The following is an 18128-nucleotide window of genomic DNA, read 5'->3' on the forward strand; positions in this document are numbered from 1 at the left end:
TGGGGAAAGCCTCTGAGGGAGATTAGACTGATGATGTGAAAGGGATCTGCTGACCTGTCTCCTGCAGGCTGCGTCACCCAGACGCACACCTGACAAGCACTTCCTCTTTGTGTCTGATATGGTGGAACGAGTTTTACAAAGGCTTTCAGAGACAAATGAAACAGTTAAATTCAGTATTTTATTGCCCTTAGATCAGCAATAAAGAAAGTGAACCAGCCTGACAGCATGACAGAATCAGGAATTTTCTTGTACAAAGCAAGGTATAACCGTCTAATCTAAAAAATAAAATTCTTCATTCAAAAATATTTGTTGTTCAAAATAGGTTACAAATGTCCAAAACAAACATGATTATCACCAGTTCACCTGTTTATATTATATACTTTCAATATTATAAATAAAATAATTCCAAGATACTTTTACGTAGAAGTCTGCACACCAGGTGCTAAAAAAAAAAAGGCAAATGCAAAAATTTTGTTATGTTGAAAGATAAACGCCCTGACAAAATAATACAACAGAGTCCACAGACTTAAACTATTTCCATGAAGTGGCATACAGTAGCAAAAAATGGAGCGAATTGTACATTAGACCAAATTAACTTAGAATAAAACAAAAGGGGTGAAATAGAAACTGGGACAAATGACTATTTTAAAATGACACTCGCAGATTTTTATATTATTTCCAAGAGCAGTGGGAACTGTGAGGCTTGGACTAAACCTGACTAAACCTGTGACTTAATTACACCCAGAAATGTCAATTAAAACCAACATTAGGCTTAACTTGCAGTCACTACTTTATTTGATCCAGATCTTAAATTTGTCCATGTTTGACGTTTGAACTACAAGGCAGATAACAGTTGTTAGAGCAGTTAAAACTGATCACGTTTTTGTACAATTCTATTAAATCTTGCCGCCAAAAGTGAAATAGTAGCTCAATGTGACTGCTGAACGCCAGGAAAAATGAACAAAATTGAAAAATTACACGTGTCAGTTCCAGGCACGCTGCTTCCTGTCTACATCCTCTTTCCACACTCTGTCTTTATCTCTCTACTGCCTACCTGCTTACTTACAGTTAATTACAGTTACAACCTGCTTTCCCACTTGCACACCATTTACAAGTATATACACAACAAGTTTCCTTTCATGTCCCGACTTTTCATCTTCCCTTTTAAATCACTTGACTAAACGACCTTCAGCCAAACACTTGCCTAAGTACCAACAGGACACTTCTTTCCCGGCATCTTATTGTACCATCCCTTCTCTTGTGCTTCTTCTTTGTTTTTACTTGACTAAACTGTGTAGTTGGGTGACTTTATTTCAAAGGACACTTCTGGGAACAGCCTTTCTGTGCTGGTGTTTCTGTGACCTGGGGGAGTTGTCTGGAGGGGGCCACTGTGGTTTAGTAAGCTGAATGTCTTCCTCTATTTTAAAGGCTTTCTTCGGGGGATCTGCCTGTGGGGGCCAAACTACAGATATTTTATTGCAGTGTGGTTTGCTTTCATCACACATTTTTGTAATTTCGTTTTCACCACTGTGTGTTTTTTCTACTGAACTTAGGCTGCTCATGGAATATCTATATTCAAGTTTCTCATCTGAGGGGATAGGTCCACCACTTCCTGCGGGAGGCTTCTGCCCAAGTCCATTATCGTAGCTCCCTTTGGACTTGAGGAGTTGTTTGTAATGGTGAAGACAGTAGAAATGTCCATGGAGAGAGACATAATTTCCTAGGCTGCAAGAGAAAAAAAAAACTTTCTTTTAGAGGTGCACCACATTGGAATCATAAAACGGTTACCTCTATTTCTTGAATATGCTCTCATTAAAACAATGCAATGTTCAATGGTGCCCATCATTTCTTTGAATAAATGCCATATTTACCTTAATTTATTTCTGCAGTGCTCACAGCAGAAACAGGATTTATGGTACTTTTTTTTGTCCACTATCAGAGCATCCATCGGATAAGCTCTCCTCCGACAAACCGTGCAGAGCTCCGACTTCGGAACTCGAGCCTGTTTGAAAGAGATAAAATGCAAATTATCTGACTTTCTCCTTTTTCCCAGGTGAAGAGTATTTCATTTGGGCGGCCTCACAATGCAACAACTGCCGCCTTTCTTTCATTCTTTTATTGTGGTTTAATCTACAATGCAGTACATTAGGTTTGTGCCCAAAAACGTATGTTACATGCTCAATCATGCGTTTGAATAAAACATTTACAATGGTTATGAGAGCGAATGATTCTGCACATATTTTCTTCAGGATTTTATTTTACTCTCTCATCTAGCTACACACATGCATGCACAGATATCCATGCATCTCTCAACTGCAATTTGCAGTGTTTGTGAGCACTACAAATAAGCTGTCATCTGGTTCATTGCAAGCCCTCAGCCAGCACATAGAGCAATTTTCCTGTTGGAAAGGTACATTACATGCTGGCTTTATTCTGGTCCACTAATGGACAGCCTCTTCAAAACATAGCATGCCTGCAGTGTTTATCATGACCAATTAGACCAATTAGACCAATTATGTTTAGAATGACATCATCCAAATTGCCAGCAATGTACAAAAAGTTCAACAAATTAATTTCACTCAAGGTCAGCTTTTTTCCCGAGCTTTCAAGTGAATGTCATGGTCTTTATCAGTGAATGGAGTTGGTGAGTTGTCATCACATAAAAGGGAGTTTGTTTCTGTTTAAGGTTGTGTGTTGCCATTGGATGAAAATGGCTTCCATTCGTATTCAGCGACTGTTCTCAAACTAGACTTATGAAGACCATGAGAAGTGGTTGAAAGCTACAGGAAAAGCTGGTAACTAGTAAAGTGATCCAGAGATAAGGTTGTTCTGGCAACCTGCTGTTCCCAGTGTCAATAGAGGATAGAGTTAGCTCATTTTACTTTCTATTAGCCATGTTAGCATCATGGTGGCTCCACCATTTTGGTCTAAACTGAAATATCTCAAACACTATCAGATGGATTGCAGTTTATCACAGTTTATTCATGAACTCCAGGATGACTAGCAATATCTGTGGTGGGCAGATTCACCTTTATCCCGCACGGCTTATTTGCCCAATACTTTGGTTTATGATCAAACAACTGCAAGCTAATTTTCATTAGGTGCAGCTGTACTTTGTGTTTAGTGCTAATTAGTAATTGCCAGCATGTTAACACATTAAACTAAGAGGAATTACCTGCTAAACATCAGCATGTAGCCCAATCATTGTGAGTGTGATAGCATGCTAACGTATGCATTAAGCACAAAGTACTGCTTTTCATATAGTAGCTAAGTATAGTGTTGCTGCTAGCTACTAGCATGGCTGCAGTCTTGTTGGTTATAGCCAACACATTCTGCACACACAATTCACACGATGGAGTAATCATAAAATGCTGCATTCATTCATAGTCCACGCCATTCGTTTGTGTGGTTTCATGCTGTTTGGGTCTTTACCAGATGAGACAATCTTGGTTTGATGTGACACAACTTGTGACGTCGTCTCCTCAGAAACAGTGTAACCGAGGCTCTTGAAAACCGTCTCGCTCTCTGTCCACGTTTCGTGGAAATTCCTGAGCAACCTCTCAGTGGCATCCTCGTCGTAGGTTTGCGTTCGCCTCACTGCCGCAGCTTTTCTTTTAACTGCATCAGCATAGGAAAAAGGAGCCTGTTGGGTCGACACGCTCTCAGAGTGCTCAGTGACAGCCGTCCTCGTTCCAGTGACCTTGTTACCGAACTCATCAACATTTGAGAAATGTTCTGTGATTGATTTGCTTTCAGAGAAGGCTGCCGGTGGTTCTGCCGGCACAGTTTCTACCTCGTTTTTCTGCGGAGGGAGGGGGGTGCTCTTCCGCGAGCCTCCCTTTGTCTCTTGAGGACTTTCCTGCTTTGAAGTGTCTGCTGTTGTTTCAGTCAGGCCTGACACAGGCTCCTCCTGATCCTTTTTCTCCTCTCTGAATGAGGAACTTTGCTCACCCAGTTCAAAAACATTTTTAATAGCCTGAATGTCAAAAGTTGGCATTTCCTGTTCCAGGGTGTCTGCTTTCTCTTTGTCACAATCTGTGCTTTCAGCGTCATTGTGAAGCCACTCTGAGAGTGGGATAAGCTCTTTTCTGAAATTTAATTTCTCTTCTGGTGATTCAAATTTGTTTACAAGACTCGACAAGTCCGCCTTGGGAAGCTCATCCTTTTCTTTGTTGTTGTTTTCCTCCTTGCACTCCTCCATGTCTGGGCCCAGTCGTTCAGGGATAGCAATGGGCTCCTTTCTCATGTAGGTCTTATTAATTTCAGCCCTTTGAGCCTCCTCAAAAAATTCTCTCTTTTCTTTGACAGATGCAGATGATGGCTCTGGAATATCTGCAGCGTCAACAAGATCTGGGTCATTTTGACACAAAGGCATGTGGGTCTCTGACTTACTTTGTATTTCATTTGCATTCAAACCCTCTGAAATATTAACTTGATCTTCTTCTACATGTGCAGAATTTACATCAGCCTGCCGAGCCTCCCCAGACAAACCCTTTGTGGGCTTTTCTGTTGCAGTCAATGTCATTGAGGCCTCCACAAGTTGGGACTCGATTTTGATTTGCCGATGGAAAGACGCAGGCGATTCCACAATCTCCGATTTCTTCTCTGAGATTTGTTGGGGAAGTAGCGGCGGTGGCGTGACGCCGCGTGAGAGCTTGGCTGTTGTGTCTTTGAGACGAGCCAGATTTTCTGCTCTGTCAAAAGTGGGGGAAGGTGTGATTCTCGTAAGACGCGATGTCGGGGTTTCACACCTGCGTGGCGGCGGTGTGGGAGGTGTGGGTGGCCTGTGCAGCAGGGTGGGTGACGGAGTAACTCTCTGGGGGGAGTCAGTCCTTCGTGTGGACTCAATGGTGATAAATGTCGGCGAGGGAGAACGCATCCTCAGTGACGGCGAGGGAGCTCGAAGGTCGACAGACTTGCACTGGCTCACTTCTTCTTTCCGTCTTTCGTGGGACGTCTTTTTCTTTGTCTGGTTCTCTATTTTGGCAGAACCGATGCTGATCTTGGATATTCTTGGTGTCACCCCACCGGAAACAGACTTCTCAGAAACTGGCTCACATTCATGCTTCTCCAGCGTCTCATTATCTTCCAGATCCATCAGTTTAGGCTCTGCTAGTTTCCTCACATGTGACAGAAACTCATAATTTGTTTGAGCATCACTCTCCACTGCAGATCCGTCCAGTTCGCACTTTCTTTCTGGACTCATGAGCCAGTCTGGATCTGTATAGCACAGAGTCTTTGCGGATTTAGAATCACTCTTTTCCGAAACATGTTGGCTCTCTGTGATGTGAGAGATTAACACTTGGACCTCTTGCCTCTGAGATTGCTCTGTTCTCCCTGTTATGGACTTTACTAGTTCATGTTGTTCTGACTCGCCTGTCACTGTAATTGGGACATCCCTACGTTCTTCTGGAGGTTCCTCTGCACTCTGCTGAATAACCGTCAGTCCTTTCTTCTTTTGAGATCCCTTCACATGCTTTTGAACTGCTTCTTGTGGCTGGGAATTCTGATCATCTTTGCTTTCTGTGGTAATGACTTCTCTCTTCACTTGGATGTGCTCTTCTTCAACACTTTGGTGAATTGGGGCAACTGTTTCCTGAGTCAGGGGGGACTCTTCAGGTGTCGCCATCTTGGCTTCTATAACATTTGTGTTTGATTCTATAGAAATCTCTTTACCTTTACCGGGTTGTGCACCCCCTTTAGACTTTTTGGACCTTTTTTTCTTCTTTGCTGGAGATTCCGTTGTGCTGTCAGTTGTGCTGACAGTAACAGCAGAGGCAGCAGCAGGAGAGGCAGTAACACTCTTACTCTTAATCCCCTGCTTTAACTCTGTCTTTACTTCTTTGGATTCACTGATCACTTTAACCTCAGTAGCTTCCTTCACTTCTACCATGAAATCTTGTGAAACACTCTCTTTCTCACTCTCATTGGAGCTTTTCAGCTCCGCTTGCCTTTCTTGCTTATTGTTCTTTTTCACCTTTTGGTTTAGTTTGCCTGTTTTTCCATTTGTATTGGTAGCTTGCATTGGCTGATCTAAAACTTTCTCTTGGCTCTTGGTGGGAGAGTGATCAGTTTTCTTCTTGTTGCCACGCTGTGGTGATTTGGACTCCTTCACATGTTTGTCTGAGGTGACATTTTCTACTTGGATGGACTGATCACTGGGTAATTCTGGTGCTGCATTATCTTTTGTCTTCTTCTTCTCAGAAGCAGGTTCAGGTTTTACTATTTTTACAGGGATTTGATCAAAACGCATTTCATCTTCCTTCTTATCTTCAGATTTATGAGAGGCCTTTGTTTTCTGATTTTTGCAATCTTTCTTCTTATCAGTCACCATATTTTCTGTTTTTGAGACATGAGTGATTGAGGTCTGGACTTTGTCAGCCGTGACAGACTGAGCTGACTGCTTGGAGGAAACAGAAACAGTTTTCTGTGTAGTCGTATGCATCTGCTGTGCAACAGTGGACACAGATGAGGTCTTCTGAACAGAGACGACCTTAGAAGTCTCATTAGAGACAAGTTGCTGTTTAGCAGAAGATGTAACCGTTGAATCTGTGAGGATTTCCTCATGACAAGCGCTCTGGGTGGCATTTGAGATGGTAACATGCTTGGATAAATTACATGATCGGGAGTCTGAATGAACACTCATCGCCATCTTTTCAGCTGTCACCAGTTCTGATGTGCTGTTATTTGACTGCTCTATGCCTTTGGTTGAAAGCATCTGAAGAGCAGCGGTGACTGAGTCATGTATGTAAGTGGGTGTTGGAGTGGTTGGGGGTGTGTTATCCTCCCTCAGTTTCCGATACTTTTCTTCTGCTTTTATCAATGGAGTGTTAAATTTACTCAGCGGCCCTCTCATTGAAGGCGGAGGAGAGGGAGGAGGGGTGAATTTCACAGGAGAGATGTAAGCTTTCTTTAGCCGCTGTGGTGACTCAGGCGGCGGAGGGATTTCACGTGCAACGGTTTTTGATGTTGTGGTTTTCGATTGGTTCTGGCTCATCTCGACCACCATCCCTGATGTAACCTCCACATGTTGCGTTTTACTGAATTCCACTTTAGGCTCAAGCTTCGGGACCGGGTGTAAAGCTGGGCCTTTCACTTTTTTAACTGTCATCTTCTTTGCTTTTGCTGGTGAAGGATGAATTGCCTGTGTTGGCATGCTCTCCAGCTCCTGTTGAGATGGAGGAGGCGGAAGGAAGTCCTGCTCGCTGGTGAGAGGTGGTGGTGGAGGAGGAAGGTGATCAATGTCAGAATCAACAGAGGCAGGAGGAGGAGGAGGAGGAAGGTCAATGTCTACTACGGGTGGAGGTGGAGGTGGAAGAGGCAGATCAGGCTCTGGCACTTTTAGGATGTACGTATCAGTTTCGACTTTGGTTTTATCTACTTTTATCATTCCCTTTGGGCTCGACTTTAGATTCCGAAACTCCGTCTTTAACGTTTTGATGCCGTGGTTTTGGGTAATTGTTTTGTGCTTCACCACAGTTGTTGATTGCTGAGTGGACTGCTCCACAGAGCTTGACTTTGTCTGAACTATTTCAGTTTTGTTAGAGATGGAGTGATTTTCTTTAGATTTTTGAACTAAATTAGCTGTTTTTATCTTTTGTATGTTCCTCTGGGCATCAGCTGTTAGGTTTTTAACTGGAGGGCTCTGCTTGACTCTGACTCTTCTGTACGCTCCAAGTTTGCCTTTGGGAGTTTCACGCTGTGCTGTTTGCAGCAAAGATTTAATCGTGCCTTTAACGTCACCCTTTATCACCTCTTCCTTCTCTAGCTGGGTTTGCTCCTGCATCTCATACAACGACTTAATTGACATCTTGACATCACCCTTCACGTCACCCTCGAGGCTCGGGCTCCTCTGCATCCTCGGTGAAGGTGGAGGCTCCATTAAGAGCTGAATTGTTCCTTTGACGTCTCCCTGAACATCTGTTCCCTGTTGACACTTCCTCCTCTCACTGGAGGCATCCTGTAGACTTTGCATTGCTATGCGAATATCACCCCTGACAATTTCTTCCTTTTCCACCTCCCTCACCGTTTGTTTTGCCAGCTCCAGAGATTTGAGTGTGGCCTTCACATCTCCAGGAACCAAATCCTCCACAACAGCTTCAGCTCTGGTTGTTGCCGACTTCTCAAGAGATCTCAGAGCCCCTCTGATATTTCCTGGGATGATATCTGGCTTCTCCATCTCCTTGTGGTGCTTTTGAGCCCTCTCCAGGCAACGCAGGGCTTTTGGTATGTTACCTTTCACCACCTCCTCTTTCTCCACAACAACTGTCTGATTCGCTGATTCAGACAATGAATATAACGCAGCTCTTAAATCACCTTTGACTATTTCCTCCTTTTGGAGTCTTTCCAGTGAGACTGTAGGCTCTGACATGAAAACCTTCACTGTGTTGTGAACATCACCGGGTATAACATCCTCCACCGTACGTTCAATTTGCATTTGGCTACGACCAAGAATGAGTTTTGTGCCCTTGATGTCGCCTCCAACGATTTTCTCTTTTTCTGCTGTGTTTGGAGTGTCATCAGGTTCTAAATGGAGCTGTCGAAGATAGTCGAGAGACCCAGATTCAATGCATGTGGAGTAAAAGTTGACGTTTCCTTTTTCAGTGCCGTCTATCTTTATCTTCACTGCTTGATCTGACTTGTCTGAGCTGGACAGTTTTTGAAGAGCGCTCTTTATATCCCCTCGTACAATGTCCTCTTTTTCAACATTAACATTCTCTTGTTTATTGAGAAGGGAATATAATGTCATCCGCACATCTCCCTTTTCGTCCTCCTGGATGAGTATTCCATGTTTTGCTGACTTGTCCTCATTGAAAAGGTTGTTTATCGCTTCCTGAATGTCACCTCTTAATATTTCCTCCCTTTCAACACTGCTGTCTCTCTCCTGGTTGAATAGTTGCTGCACTGTTGAACTGATATTGCCCTTCTCTTCTGAATCTATGACTATCTGATGCTCCTTTCTTTCCTGTCTGTTCAGTAGGTTCATCATAATAGTCTGCAGATCCCCCCTAATGACTTCCTCTCGTTGTATCTCCGGAGCCTGCTTGTTCATTAGCTGGTATTTTGCCATCCTAACATCGCCAATTTCATCAGCTTCAATGAGTACTCCCTTTGACTTTACCATTTCCTGACTATAAAGTTCCTCAAGAGTTCCCTTGACGCTCTTGCCCAGGATTTCAGTCCTCTCCATTTTTGTCTCATTAAAGTTGTCAAACGGTGTCGTCTCAAAGAGCCACGTTGTAGTCTTTACATCCGCTTTGGAAATCTCCTCTCGAGTCACGGTCGGATGATCTTGGTCCTCATCTACCTCTTTAATGTGGTCAAGAGGATTTTTCTCAAAGAGCCAGACTGAGTGTTTAACATCTCCCTTTGCAACATCCTCCTTTTTAACTGTTTCAATCAGATTTTCAGAGCTCATGCTTCTTATTTTGTCAATGGACTGCGTTTCAAATCTCCATTTCGCAGTCCTGACATCACCTTTTTGGATTTCACTCACACTGACTGTTCTAACGGATTCCTGTGACAGGGCGTCAGACTCGAAACGATCCTTGTTCATCCTCACATTGCCTCCTTGAATATCATCCACAGTTTTTATTAAAGCCTTCTTGTCTTCAGCAATCCCATCCAGAGGTTGTGTCTCAAATTTCCACTTGGCAGAGGTGACATCTCCTTTTTGCACATCCTGCTGTGTGACAGATTTAATTATATAAACCTCATCGGTGTCCTTGATCGCGTCGAGGGGCTTGGTTTCAAACAGCCACCGGGTGCCAACGACATCTCCTCGTGTTACTTCTTCACTCGTGACAGTGGTGACCTCGTGGTAAACGCCCTCTTTGTCCTGAATGGCATAAAGGGGCTGACTTTCAAACATCATGGTGTAATTTCTTACATCGCCCTTCTCATCTTCGTCCCGGATAATTTTTTGCATTTTCATCAGCTCTGTGTCTGCCTCGGAGGATGTCTCCTGAATTTTATCCAAGGAGTAGGTCTCAAAAATAAAACGGCCCTTATCTACGTCTCCTCCTTGTACATCCTTCACAGTGCGGCTGCTCGTGGATTCCTCTTGGCTATCACGTATTGTATCAATGTATTGGTTTTCAAAGAGCCATTTGCAGTTCACCACATTACCTTTTTGTATGTCCTCAGCCTGAACTCTCTTGAGGTTTTGCATAAATTCCTCAGATGTTGAAGTCATGATGTCGCATGTTTGGTTTTCAAAAATGTATTTCATTCCTGACACATCTCCAGACGCAATATCTATCTCAGTCACACGCTTAAAAGAGCCCGTCTCTTCCCCGGTGAGGTTCTCCAGTTTCTCTGTCTCAAAGAGAAAACAAGCCGTTCTAACATCTTTTCCTCTGATGTCCTCTTGATTCACAGTGCATGTTTTCAGAACCGTCTCTGTCTCGTCGTGGATAGTATCAAGCGCTTGTGTCTCAAAAAGCCATGTGCAGGTTTTGACGTCTCCCTTTTGCACTTCCTCGGATTCATTTTCACCCTTTAACTCCATTCTTTCATACAAGATGTCCATTGGTTTTGTCTCGAAAAGCCACTTGCAGGTTTTCACGTCACCCTTCATGACGTCAATAGTTTTGCTTGACTCCACAACTTCTTCATCTTCAATGTTGCTGAAGTACTTAATACCATCAAGAGGCTGCGTTTCAAACAGCCACTTTGCAGTTTTAACATCGCCAGACTCGATCTCTTGCTTGGATAAGCCTTTGATAATTTGGTATTTGTCAATGCTTTCATCAAACTGGTCGATCGGTCTTGTTTCAAACATCCACTTGCAGGTTGTTACATCTCCTCTCACAACCTCTTCACGGCGCACCGTTTTCACCTGGTGGAAGTGCCCTGAGCTGTCTTGCATGGCATACAGTGGAGTAGACTCAAAGAGGTTTTTATTTGATTTCACAGCGCCAGATGTTACACCCTCTATGAGAATCTTTTGAGAATCATCCCACCTGTTTAACTCTGTGCTCTCAAAGATTTGCTTGTAGTTTGAGACGTCCACTTTGTCAATTTCTTCAAGGTCTATCGTTCTGAGGACGTCCTTCCTTTCCTCTCCAATCTGCTCCAAGGGCTGGCTTTCAAATCGCCATTTCTGATGTCGAACATCACCTCTCTCCTCATTAAGTGCTACTGTTTTTTTAAGTTTGCCCACCTCTGCAAGCTCTTTCAGCTCCTCAGTTGGAATCGTTTCAAAATAATGTCTGGCTGATCTCACGTTACCTGCAATAATTTCCTCTTTTGTCATGGGCAGACTGTTTGAATCATCTTTTAAGGTATCCATTGGCTGGGTCTCAAACACCCAGCAGTTCTTGCGAACGTCTGCCCTGCAGCTCGTGCCATCCTCCTGGGTGAGGTCGTCCTCAACATTCACAGTGCGAGTAACCTCTTTCTTCTCCTCTCTTATGTGCTCTAGAGGCTGACTCTCAAAGCGCCACTTTTGGTGTCTCACATCCCCTTTCGTTTCTCCATTCGCTGTTGCCTTTTGAAGTTTCCCGACCTCAGGGCCAGTCTTCCTCTCTGCTCGAGGACTGCTTTCAAAAAAGTGTCTTGCAGATCTGACATTACCCCCGATAATTTCTTCAATAGACTGGGGTCTCGCATTGGAATCATCCTTCAGAGAATCCATTGGCTGGGTTTCAAACACCAAGCAGTGCTTGCGCACGTCAGCTCCAATGGTCTCTTGAGTCTCAATTTTTGAGCTCTCCCACTCATTTAGAGAATTTAATGTCTTTATCTCAAACAACCACCTGCCCCAGTCCCCCTTATTGCTGTCCTCCATGGAGAGACTACACACAAGTTTCAAAGACGTAGGTTCTCTGTTTGTCATGTCCAGGGGTTGGGTATCGAAAAGCCAACGAGAAGCAATGGAGTTCTCCAACTCAGTCTCAATTTTACGCACAGACTTAATCTCCAGCATTTGGCTTGACTGTCCCATAATTATGCATTTAAACTGGGTATCAAAAGTGGTTGTAACAGTTTTCCTTTCGCCATTAATTTCCTCTAACACCGACCTTAGACTCAACAGGTGGCTCTCATCAATGGTCTCAGTGTGGCCAAGGCTTTCCATGTACTTATTGTCAATCATGTAAATGGTAGCATTCCCATCCTCCTCTGTGAACACAATCTCTTTTGTTAAATCCTCTTCCTTATGCATTTTATTTAGAGTGTCCATTGTTTGGGTTTCAAACAGCCACGCTGCAGCACGGACATCCCCTTTGTCAAACTTGTTGAATTTGTTTTTATATTCTGTCGAGCTGATATTGTGTGAACTCAGCTCATCCATTGGCTTGGTCTCAAACATCCAAGCTGTGCGTCTCACATCTTTTCCAAGAATGATTTCCTTTTCGGTTATTTTGTTGTTGTCGTCCTCATCATCAGGAGCTTCATCTTTAATGGTGTCCAGTGGCTTATTTTCAAACATCCATCGCATTGCCTGCACCTCCCCGGGGAGAATCTCTTCCCATTCCCCATATTCTTCATCGTTGATCACATCCAGGCTGCCGCCATCATCCTCATACATGTACTCTTGGCTCTCCAACTGGTTGATCTCAGTTTCATTGTAATCACTGTAGTAGTCCTTCTCAATATTCTTACGAACCTCGGGATGAATGTGCTTGTAAAGACGTTTCAGCTCATTCATGCTCCTCTGCTTGAAGTAAGCCTCTCTGTTCAGTGGGCATTTGAGGGGGGTTGCTGGTTCTGGAGGCTCAGGTGAGTAATGGCATGCTGGAATATTTTGACTGTCTGATGGCATTTGTAGTAAGTCTGGAGGTGGGGGTGGAAGATAGTCAGAATCCTCAGCTGGTGGGGGCGGGAAATCCTCATAATCCATCACTGCAGCCAGTGTGTCTTCTGTTGTCTCAGTCGGGGATGCTTCACACGCCTCACTAGTCACTGTGTTGCTTTGTGTCACATTCGAGGACCACTTAGATCGATTGATGTCACGTTCAATCTTTTTATGGAACAAAAATTAGATTTGTGGGTAAATAACTATAAATCCATCACATCATCCATACTTAAATGTACATTACATTTCACCTTGTTGTAACACTTGCAGATATAGTCATAAAAATGAGATCATAAAACTCGCAGTCAGTCCCAGGTTTATTGTACTGTGTTGCTTTCTTATTATGCTCTTTGCAGCCACAAATCAAAAAATAAAGATATAATCCTTAAGACTTCTGTGACATCAAGCCCTGTTGTTAATACTATTTATGGCTTGTACTTTTTAAGCAGTAGCAATTCAAAGTATTTACACCCTGTTATTACTTCTCTAAATAGAAATGTCATTGTTAGTGGTGGAGTCATTGTCTCACACACTGTTTACTGTTCACTCTCCTACAGCTGCATCAGAATGTTTTAAGTTACTGCTAATGCAAACCAAACAGTCCCTACAGGCCACATTAAAACTATATAACTGGCAAAACATGGGAGGGCTTTTATTTTGAACTAGCCCTAAGCCCTGCATTTAAGTGTCATTTAGCTAATTTTCTTTTGACTGACTTCTTTATTAAAAGAGTTTTTTTTGACTCATTGTAACCAGATATCCTGCACCAGCTGCTCTCTTGTAGTAGAAGAAGGTGCTCAAAGAGTGTTGCTGAAGTATTTAACCACACTTGCAGTTACCACCAGCAACCACAGGTGTCACCAAATCAACCAGGACTAAAATCTTAAGGTTTACAACTTTAATAAATATATCGTATCTATGATATTAAATTCTAACTACATTCTTAACTAAGCTACATTAAATATTATTTTCCTTTATAATTTCAATAATTTGGTCTAACTCAGGCATGTCCAGAATACTCAATAAAGGGCCTTGTGGCTGCAGGTTTCCATTCCAACCAAGGAGGAGCACACCAGGCTGGACTTATTTAATCAGCTGACCTCAGTTATCAGCTGATAATGAGGTGACCTCTGGACTGGTAGCAACAAAAACCTGCAGCCACACGGGCCTTCATGGAATATTCTGGACATGCCTGGTCTAACTCAGGTGAAAGGAAATGCTTACCTTAATTGGTTTGTGTGGAGCAGCTTCTTCTATTGTTCTTTCAAAGTGAGCCCTCAGTTCTTTTGTAGTGTACCTGGGAAACTCCTCTTCTGAAAGCCAGCACAGATGTAAATGTAAAGGCGGGCCTTAAATTTGTCAGGCAGTGACAATGTACATGGCACAGAATAGAAATATCTAAATGACATCTTACCTGTTTCATTTTGATGGTTTTCATAGCTTGATTCCAAGTTATTGTTGCTGTATGACACCTATGTATTTAAAAAGAGAAATGGCAAAAAAATGTTGATGATAAAAGAAAAAACTGCTCAGAGAGGTACAGAAGTTGAGTCACTTTCCAATGAATGCTACACATTTTTCATTAAATGTAATATTTAAATCTCAGCCCAATCTGTCTACTAATAAGACTACTAAACTAACATTAATTACACAAATCAATGTTCAGTACCATCGTTTCTTGGTTGAAATGCAGCTGCTGACTGCCTGGGACGACCTGCCTGCTGCTGCTTGACACTGTCACCTCTGACTCTGACATTTCCTGTGAAGATGGAGACAGTGGTTGCCAAGCACAGGGGAAAATGTGTGCATGCCACACAAACACGCATTCACACAGATAACTCTCTCGGTCTTCACAACACACAACAATTCAACAACAATTCACAACACTGCCTGCCTTGTCATATCCATAGACATGAACTTACCCCACTGCAATTTACTCCACCAGCCAAAGCTTAATAGCACACAACTGAATACCATGCAGAGAGGACACTAGACCAGATTGCTCAGTGCAGTTTGAAATGACTAATCACAGACAGAGGCAAGATGACTAAGACTGTCAAGCTGTTCACTCATACTGTACCACTGCAAAATAAAGACAGGTCTCTTCCATTGCTTTGCTAAGTTTCTATTAACCAAATGGAGCTGCAGTATAAGTGTTGCGGAAGTGCCCTGGAGGTTTTCATGAAAGCTGTTAGAAATGTCAAGTAATGTCTGTAACCTAAACCCACACACTTTCTCTGCTAATGCTGCAATAAGATGTAATAACACCCGAAGTGTTAATATTCAGCTTAAATGTGCATACTTTCACTTGCAAAGCTCCCCATGCAGTGACACAGATGCAGAGCCAAATGTAAGCGTGCAAACAGAAGCACGCTCAGCCCGGAAGACCACGGTCATCTCTCTCATGCTCTTAGCCTGGTGCACATATATGCTGTGTTCTACCTGCACAGCTCTGTGATGAAAATGGAACTGGGTTACATTGTGTGAGGTTGCAGTTTCCTGGGTCTCAAATTGTTTCCTCACACTGGCGAGTCCCCCAGGCAGGGAACAGACCTCCGACTCCTCCATGACCTAATGAAGCAGGAAATATCATTAGCTGCTTCCACTTCCGCACGACCTGAAGTCAAGCTGATGCTTAATAGGGATACTCTCCCTGCTACGCATGCAGTGCAGGCCGCTGTCAAATGTGGTGCAGCTAATGCAGTTTGTGTCTTCTCTCCACAGACAGACACACAAACTATCATAGCATTTTGTTTATGTTAATACTTTAAAATTTACATGAGGAACTGAGAGAGCTGAAAGTAAAGCTAACAGTATTTAATGTTTTCTTCAACCTTCCTCTATATCCTGCTCTGCGCAGAGAGTCTCATGTTTCCCCTCTATTTATATATGTACTATATAAGCAAGACTGCTGACCCCCTTCCCCAGCTGCAGAACTGCCATCACCTCTGCTAATGCTGCATGACAACACCAACAATAATGGTAACAATACCAACAGAGTGCAGCTCAGCTACTGTGCAGTGCTGGATGCTCTGCAGCAGCTAAAGACTAAACAATACAACACACAGCAGGAAAGCGGGCAAACCAAAATAATGGACAGCAAAAAGTTGGCTCCTAATTACACAAATATCCCTCTCAATGCAGGCGACTCTGCCAGATAGGGGAGCTACATGTTGTAGTTGACACAATGCATGTCCGTGCACGAGCTAAAGTACCCTGCTGGGGATGGTGTGGTCTGCTCGCTTGGAGACAGCTGCCTGGTACATGGCCTCACAGTTGGTCAGTGGGATGACCTCTGAGTCCACAGAGTGAATCCGGTTCCTCTGGTTTAAATCTCTTTCGGGAAATCCTGCCCTGGTTCCAACCTGCGCCGCCAGCAGCTACAGCACAAACAGCCAATTAACACCACTGTTAAAATGCTTCTTACCATACATGTGTTGTTCGGTGTCATCTAATTATTAAGAGGTAAAACAGAATATTTAGTGGCGTAAACACATGTAATTAAAGCACTGCTAAGGGTGTCAGAAGCCTTTATGTTTGTGTGGTTGTTTTGCTTTTAAAAACAGTAAAGAGAAGGACTTTAATGATATAAGCTTGATTTAACATGTTTCACTTTTTTTCAGATAGCATAGCTCATATGGTGATTTTTCTGCATTTGTGTATGAGTCACATCATTCAATGTAAATGCACAGTAAAGCACCAGTCTTGTGTTATATTTGCTCAGTTTGTACATATATTGACTAAGACAACAAAGGTCAAAAGGGGTTAGATGGGTCCATGAAATGGGAGAGCCATGACTTACATAAAAAAGTCATTGTGCCTTTAAATCACTGTCTTACCACTTATATCTTATTAATAAAGGCTCTGGTGGTAGCCTATACTCCCAGTCAACGTAGAAATGTATCATTGGGGTTTAAAGGTGCTCATCCAGAAAGTGGCTTTAGTTCTCATTAAGAAATTTCCTTTTCATCTTAGGCATAATTAGACTTTACTTGGGTTTATGTCTGAAATTGCATTAACCAACAGTCCATAGGCGAAGGGACATGACTGTTAACCTGCAGGGTGTTGCAATGTGCTTAAAAGACAGTTAATGAGATAATTATCTCATCCATCTGTAAACATCCACAGACTCCACATCCAGCCAGTTGCTGACTCACTCTTTTTTGTCTGTGGAGTATTCACACCTCAGTTCTTGTGGATATAAAAGTACTGATGCAAATAAGAGGAATGAAAAATGAATACACTGACTGTTTCCAAGTTTGTTCAGTGCAGCACCACAAGACTTAGCATTACTCTGAAGACTAACAGCATATTGAAAGTCTTCGTCTGAGCTCCGCTCTGGTCTGTGGTGAATTGGCACTACTTGGAGCCATGTGTGTATCCGACTCATTGTAATATCAAGAATAATGCCAGCAAAAGCTGCCAGACTGCCGATATGAGATCATATTTCACATCTGTAAGATTATTTCTGGCGGCACCGGACAGATTTAACCACTGTGCATCTTTCCTAAAATATTGAAAACTCAATGAAACACAGAGTCAATGAAACACCAAATCAGATCAAAACACACCAGTTTTTCAAACAGGCCCTTGAGTTACAGATAGCTAAAACGTTATTAACTATTTAGAAATAAGCAGAATTGTGGGCTCATGAAGCTGAAACTCTAATCCATTAATGCCGCTCTCTAAAGTTCATTCCAAAAAGACATTTTTATAATAACTGCTGGTGGTTCTTACTGCTTTCCACTGGCATGTTTTCTTACCATTTTTGACTTATAGCTTACTAGTCTAGGATGATCTATTTTAGCCTTGGAGGAATGGTGGGTATGTTTGTGCAAACCAATCAGTCCATGAAGACAGATAAGGGACGTGAATATACGCCCACACATCTTAAAAGTTTTAGTTACATACAGTACGGACATCTTTTACTTCAAATCTTGTTTTTAGCCATGAAACGTAATCAGCGGAAAATTCTGCTGTGCAGCGTATTCCAGTTAGTCACTGACTCATAGACTGTAAATTATTGTGGTAGGAAATAAAATTTGTAGCCAAAAAAAATCTGTCAACAGTCTGAGGCTATCTCATGACACGTCAGGCTGGGCTGAGAGCTCAAATAACAAGAAAGTGAAGTAATCTAGGCGCCATGTACTTGCAAAAATAAATCAAGCCTATTTTAAACTTAACCATGAAGGGTCGTGTTTCTCAGTGAGATGTAGAGGAAAGCTGTAGGTCAAGGCTTTCCTTTCCCAAAGCTTTTAGATAGCCTGCATTGATAACCTTGTGTTTGTGCCTTTATTTTTAATTACACTCCAGTATTACTCATTTCGCG

At 42.7% G+C, this 18128-nt stretch overlaps 1 protein-coding gene across 1 annotated transcript; it reads right to left on the bottom strand.

Moving 5' to 3' along the window:
- Positions 1 to 225: 225 nt before the first annotated feature.
- Positions 226 to 16065, bottom strand: xirp2b (xin actin binding repeat containing 2b). Its single transcript, XM_041950612.1, has 8 exons — positions 16015 to 16065; positions 15242 to 15370; positions 14469 to 14558; positions 14214 to 14271; positions 14024 to 14112; positions 3433 to 12964; positions 1872 to 2002; positions 226 to 1725 (listed from the first exon to the last, which is right to left on the bottom strand). Exons 1-7 carry the CDS (start codon positions 16063 to 16065, stop codon positions 1911 to 1913), a joined length of 10041 nt encoding a protein of 3346 aa, XP_041806546.1. The 3' UTR covers positions 226 to 1725; positions 1872 to 1910.
- Positions 16066 to 18128: the final 2063 nt, after the last annotated feature.

The sequence above is a fragment of the Chelmon rostratus genome, chromosome 13 (genome assembly GCF_017976325.1).
Source record: "Chelmon rostratus isolate fCheRos1 chromosome 13, fCheRos1.pri, whole genome shotgun sequence".
In the NCBI taxonomy this organism is placed as follows: domain Eukaryota; kingdom Metazoa; phylum Chordata; class Actinopteri; order Chaetodontiformes; family Chaetodontidae; genus Chelmon; species Chelmon rostratus.